This window comes from Apis dorsata, unplaced genomic scaffold (genome assembly GCF_000469605.1).
Source record: "Apis dorsata unplaced genomic scaffold, Apis dorsata 1.3 scaffold_758, whole genome shotgun sequence".
Lineage (NCBI taxonomy): Eukaryota > Metazoa > Arthropoda > Insecta > Hymenoptera > Apidae > Apis > Apis dorsata.
In genome coordinates this window covers 361,452-368,732 of record NW_006263911.1, presented here as the reverse complement: position 1 = coordinate 368,732, position 7,281 = coordinate 361,452, and the positions used below count along the sequence as shown (strand labels likewise).

General features: G+C 19.4%; 2 protein-coding genes across 2 annotated transcripts in view; both read left to right on the top strand.

The window, feature by feature from the left end:
* LOC102674620 (farnesyl pyrophosphate synthase-like) overlaps window positions 1–4,146 on the top strand; it is a 6,463-nt gene extending 2,317 nt beyond the window's left edge. Inside the window, exons 3-7 of the mRNA XM_031513843.1 lie at window positions 1,525–1,665; window positions 1,890–2,087; window positions 3,306–3,473; window positions 3,602–3,814; window positions 3,937–4,146. Of these exons, the coding sequence (XP_031369703.1) occupies window positions 1,525–1,665; window positions 1,890–2,087; window positions 3,306–3,473; window positions 3,602–3,814; window positions 3,937–4,146 (930 nt within the window). The remainder of the gene's footprint in view (window positions 1–1,524; window positions 1,666–1,889; window positions 2,088–3,305; window positions 3,474–3,601; window positions 3,815–3,936) is intronic.
* The window catches only part of LOC102675745 (farnesyl pyrophosphate synthase-like), a 50,363-nt gene that overhangs the window by 10,809 nt on the left and 32,273 nt on the right, over window positions 1–7,281 (top strand). The window lies entirely within an intron of this gene.

Genomic DNA, 7,281 nt, shown 5'->3' with positions numbered 1-7,281 from the left:
ACATTTCTAAAATAAATATAAATAAATATATGAAGATACTTATATACTAATCTATATATTAACATTCGATCGATATTGATAATCGATTTAACTAAAGCAATATAGAATTTGTATTGATTATGAATGAATATTTTATAAATTTATATTTCCATCCTTCGTGAATATTTATTCAAAAATACGATAGTTAAGAGCAAAAATCAAAACAGATTTATATATAGTAATCAAAATAACTCATTTCAATCTCAATTTAAATTTTCAAATTTATAACAGCAATTAATATAAATGAACAGGTTTATATTATTCTTTCATTTTATTCCAAACTCATAATAATAATTATTTGGAAAACTTATTCCAAAACAAAATAGCAATGACCAAATTAACCAAATGTCTTGCGATTAATCATGAAGAAATTCGTGAAAACTCATTCATAGAAATCACATTAAAACTATTGATTATCTTTCATTCTATCTTAAATACATTTTCATCGAAAACAATTATTGAAAAGAAAACTAATGTCCGCTAATTTCTCAAGAAAGTCAGAACTTATTCAGGTCTGTTCAAACTCTATCATTTATTTTGCACGAAAATCAGGCAAAACACAGTTACTTGTTGCGGAATTCAAATCATATTCAATTAAGTGTCATTTAGAAATCGCAAAATTTAATTAATTATCAATCAGCCATAAAAAATTAGAGACAATCATTAAGCTTATTCGAAATTTGCAATATAAACGGTTATATAGTCGCAAATTTTATCACCATGTTATAGGAATATGTGAATAGAAATAATTACTTAACATTAATTTAATTATTGATACTTTTTTTACTTTAATTCTTAAAACTTATCGATAATTATTTTTCTTCGTAATTATCTTTATATACATATATTACAAGAGAAACTGAAAAATATTGATAGGGAGATTTAACTTATTTCTATATTTTTTATATATAAATAAAAATAAAAAAATAGCAAACATTTCAGTATAGATTGCTCTGTGTAAATTACAATTGCAACCTCTAAAACTACTTTCTGAAAAGAAATACATTTTCATGAAAAATTTAAATTTTTATTATATTTATATAAGGATTTTATCATTGTGCTGAAATATTAATCACTAATTTGACGTGAAAATATACTCGAACTTACATATATATATTCCCATTACTTTTAAGATTAAATATTGTTAATAAATAAATAAATTTTATTTTAAAGTTTTGCGTTTCGAGAAATATGAGTTATATAGTCAAGAGTTGATACATATATGATAAATATTTTAATTTTTGGTTTGTGAAATAATTGAATCGATTGTAGAATATTTGAATAGTACATATGTGTATCACTAGCCATTATATTTTCTTCTTTCTACGTGAAAATTTTCTATGTGAAAACTATATTCTGTATATTTAAATCGAAACGATATTTCTTAACTTTTAGATATTGGAATATATTCTCTTCTCTCAAATTCGAATTCATAAACGATATTCATTGTATTTCAATAACGAAAGAATATTTCTTAACTTTTAGATATTGGAATATAATGTTCCGAAAGGAGGAAAACGAAGATCAGTACCACTTGTAATCGCATATAAATTGCTGACATCTCAAGATCAGTTAACAGAAGAAAATATTCATTTAGCTCGTATCCTAGCCTGGTGTATAGAAATAGTAATTTTTTATTTTATTCCTTTTTTTTTATATTAGATAGATTTTTTATATTATTTTATTTTAGAATTATTATTTTTCAGTTCACTAACATATATATTCCTGCATATTTATAAGTAAAATAAAAATTGATCTTATAGAATTGTTTAATATTTTAAATTAATATTGCTTCTTTCTAAAAAGTTTAGCTTTAAAAAGTTTATATATATATATGATTGTTATTATAGATGCAAGCATTTCACACAATGATAGATGATATTTTAGATAATACAAACATACGACGAAATCAATTAACCTGGCATGTAAAAGTTGGATTAGGTGCAATTAATGACAGTTTAATTATGGAAACATGTATATACAAGCTTATTAAGAAATATTTTAAATCGAAAAATTGTTATGTAGACATCATGGATATACTTTTGAAGGTTAAGTATCAAATTTTTTTATTTATATTAATAGTGCTCAAAGAAATAATTGTTATATTTATATATTTAATTCATTATTAATTGTTTACAATAATTTTATAAAAATAAAATTATTATATTTTATTGCATAGTCTTAATTTTGAAAGAAAAATAATAATAATGATAATAAAATTTCCTTTCTATGAAAATTGGAAATTTAAAAAAAAATTTTAAAAAAAAGTTTTACCATATAGAAATAATTTTATGAACAAAACTGCTCTAAAAAGTAGTACATACGAGTACATAGTCTATAATTTCGAATTAAAAAAAAAGAATATTGTATCAAAATGTAATTGCTTTCTTTATAAATACAAAAGACAATTTTGTTTATATTAATCATTCATGAATACTTAGCATTTTACAGTAGATTGTTACTCGTCTAATTTAATATTATATTTCCAATTGTTTTCATATTTCAAGAAAGATCTCAAGAATATTGATTTTATTGATGTGAAAATATAATGAAATAAAGAAAATAATGAAATTTTAAAACTGATAGTAATTTTAGTAATGGAATGAAAAAAATATCACACTTTAAAAATTTTTATTTATATATATATTTCTTATATGAGGATACTATTGAAAAATATAGTTCTGAAGTCAATAAATTCTTTCTTACTCTTCTTTTTTACTTTTTCTTTTCTACTCTGATTTTCTTAAATATTTTTTTTTTTGTTTTCAAAATTTAAATACATGTACATTAGTTACTTTTCAGCTGATCTTTGTATATTTACATTTGTTTTTATACTTTTATAGAAATAAATAAATAAAATAATATATATATAAATTATTTAATTCTGAATAAAATTGTATTTTTTCCATAAAATATATTGAATCCATAATCCATTATACATAACATATTATTTATTAAATTAAAAACATAAAAATTATTAATTTCATTGAATAAATTATTCTTTTTTTTTTCTTTCAATATATATTTTATCAATTTTAATAAAAACTTTCTCATTAAAAATTAATAAAAATATGTTTAACGTCGTACAAAACGATATTTTACACAATGAATATTTATAATAAAATATAATTTGAAAATATATAAAATAATTTTAAATTTTATTATAAACATATAATGCAAACATATAAATTTTTCTATATAAATTTACATTTTAAAATAATGTAATTATTAAAACATGATTTATCAAATATTTATATTATTTGTAGTATCATAAAAAAACAGTGCACGGTGAATGTCTAGATATATTGATATCAACAGATTGGGGAAAAAAATCGAATCTTGATCTTTTTTCTATGGATCGATACAATAATCTAATTAAACACAAAACATCTTATTTTTCATTTATACTTCCATTCAGTCTTGCTATGCGTTTCGTAAGTATATTTAATTGCATTATTTGATTTTATTAATTCTTATAACTATAATATTTATATTAGAAAAATATAGATTTTTCCATTTTTTTTTACTTACATTACTTTAATTATATATATATTGTTCATAGGCTGGCATAATCGATCCAGAAATGCATCGAGAGGCAGAAAAAATTCTGATAAAAATAAGTCATCTTTTCCAAGTACAAAATGATTTTTTGGATTATTACAGTAAAGAAGAAATCGGAGGAAAAAGTGGAACTGACATACAAGAAGGAAAATGTACATGGCCTATTGTGGTTGCATTGCAGCGAGCTACAGCCGAACAAAAAAGAATTTTAAAAGTAAGCTTGTTAATAATATTTCAAATTTATTTTCTTCTAATGAAATGCTAATTAATGAAATTACTAATAATATTAATGTTGTTATTATTAAGTAAGTTATTAATAATATTAATATAATCTAGGAATGTTATGGAAGAACTGATGAAGAAAAAATAAAACGTGTGAAAGAAATTTATGAAGAGATAGGCATATCGAATATTTATTATGATTACGAAGAAGAAACGCATAATTTATTAAATACATGTATACAGCAATTATCTTCGAAACTTCCATCTGAATATTTTTCATACTTACTCGCTACATCATGTAGTAAAGTAGGACGAAAAGATTAATTGCGCAAATATATTTGAAAAACGTAGAAACACATTCTATTATTTCTAAAATAATATTAAATCAGGTATTTCTAAAATATTTTTCTATAAAAAAATTTTTAACAAAAATTACTAACAATTTAATAAATTATTAAAAATTTATCAAATATAAAATGAATGAAAAAACTAATAAAAATTTATAAAATTTTTAAAAATCTATTTTCAAGGGAATACAATAATTACTTTATCTTTTAAAATATATTTTTTCTTCATTATAATGAAGAAAAAATTAAGACGAAAATATATTACATGATATTTTTATTTATTTATTAATTAATACCAAGATTGAAAAAATAAAATTTTTTAGTATTTAAATTGACCTGATTAATATTGAATAATATGAACAGTAATATATTCTTTGAAAGTATTGTCGTTACATTATCAAATTCTTCTTGTTTTTTTTTTTTTTCTATTTTTCTTGTAACATTTGATATTACTAATTCGTTACTATTTCACACACAGTACGAATTAGTAACGAATTAGTAACTCAAAATTATTAATAGTTATTTATATAGTTAATTATTAAATATAATATAATAAGTTAATTACTAAAACTATATATAATATAATATACTATATAATATAATAAGTTAATTACTAAAACTAGTTCGATTCACCTTTGAATTCGGAAAAAACTCAAAATTCTGTTGAGATACAATTAAGTGAAAATTCTTGAATTGTATGATTAATATAATATATAAATAAATTTTATAATATGATTATATAAATTTTTTCACAATAATTGTACAATTACTATAGAAACAGTAATTATAGTTTTGAAAATCTATTCATTGCAATTTCGTATATAAATGAAGTCTTTTCTCTCTTTGAAAACACGAGAAATGACTACTATTCAAAAAAAAAATGTGATGTCATGTATTAAAAATTCAGAAGCTTCTTTATTTATTATAATTATTATAATTTTGCGAAAAATAACAATATATGAAAATAACTGTAACAATGATACTGTTGACATTACACTGATTATATATGATAAATATTCCAAGCACATTTGTAAGATTCGCACAAAAAAGAATTTATATATTGAAAAATAATCGATATTATTCTAAACTAAAAAAAACAATTTTACCAAATAAATTTAAGTTAACATACACTTTTTACTAAAGCTTAATAAAAATATTTAATGTTGTCATATTTTTGGAAATTGACAATTAACTCATTATTATATCTTTATTTACATTTAAAAATATTCTAACAAAAAAACTCCAAAAGAATTCGATCAGGTATTTAAATTACAACTGTTTGAATATTTCCATCAAAAACCTGAATGCAAAATAAAATGTCATTTCATTTTAAATAAAATTACTTAGCAAAAAATATAAGTAACAATCCGTATTAGCTTTGATTTTCAATAAGATTTATATTAATTGTAACAAAAACAATATGAACAATGCGGCAATCGTGAAAATTTTGTTAAAAGATTCTAGTGAAATATTTATATTTTACAACTAAGTGATTCCTCTATTATTCTATTGTTCATCGTAGTTTTTGAATGATATTATATATATAATGTATAGAATGTATAAAATATATATTAATGTATAGAATGTATATAAATGTATAGAAAAGAACATAATTTTAATGTCCGCATATAAAGAAAAGCAAAAACACTGAATAATCGACGAGATAAATGATTTATTATTATGATTTATTATATTATAAAGTTAACAATCGAAACTGTACAAAATGTTATAGAACAAAAATCTTCTGTTGCACCATAAAATCAATAATAGATTTTTTATTGATAATAATAATAATAGATTTTTATTGAGTAAATCATTATGTCAAATAACTTGATTTTTATACAATACTATCTGATAAAATAGAATACATTTAGATTTAGAATTTACAGATCCAAATATTCATTACACAAAAAAATATCAGATTTAAATAATAGAACGAATTAATAAAAGTCTATGATTAAATCGCTGTAAAAAATAACTATAGCTCTCGATTTTTCTAAATCGAGAAAGAAAGATTTAAAAATAATATTCAAAAATAATTATCACAACAATGAGTATTAACAATAATTGTTAATCTAATGAATTTTTTTGAACTCATTAAAGTTTAAACTCATTTCAAAAACACTATATCAACTATTGCAAATAATATATTATTTTACAGAATTAATAAACATGTACTTTGTTTTAAATATTGAATATTTAAAACAAATAATATTATTATGAAAATAAAGATCTGCACGAGACAATAATTGTAAAATTTATATAATATTGGATAATTTTAAGATTCTTAAGTTATTTTTGTATTTTTAAATCGATATCATATATGCCAAATAATTTTATAAAATATAATTGAACTAAAGGTTTCAAATTTATTTGCATTTTGAAATATTCCTATTTAAAAATTTTAAAAAGCTTAACTAAAAATCAATAAATCTAATTTTTGATTCATAAAAAATATTTATATTTGTGGAAATATTGTAAAATCATAAAATTAAAATTGTATTTTTGCTTCAATATCTTTAAACAGAAATAATCATAATGATTGTAATAATTTCTGGAATTAATGATTATTTTGTTTTTAAAAAAAAATTCTTTTCATATTTTTCTAAATAAAGATGAAATTGAAAAAATTACAGATTTATTATATGTATTTATGATTTATATATATAATAATTACATATTGTATGTTATAGCATGATTTAGTATTTCAATTTCTGCAAAAAATTTAAACAAAATTTGCGATTTTTGCAATTACTTTACGAATATAAAAAGTTAACGAGAATACAAATATAAATATATAAATTTGCTAGAAATATTTATCCATCCAATAATGCATATTTATAATTTTTTTTTATACAGATTTATTTTTTATTTATTTTTAATAAAAAAATATATAATTCAAAACTTAGATATAATATAATATATAATAATATATAATAATTAAATACAAATTTTAATTGAATAAATTATCTTGGAAAATATGAAAAGTTATATATTTTTTATTAATATTATTGTACTTGTAGAAAATTTCAATTCTATTGAAACTTATTATATTCAATATACAAATAGATATCAATTTTTTAAATAAATATTTTTGGAAAATTGATGAAAC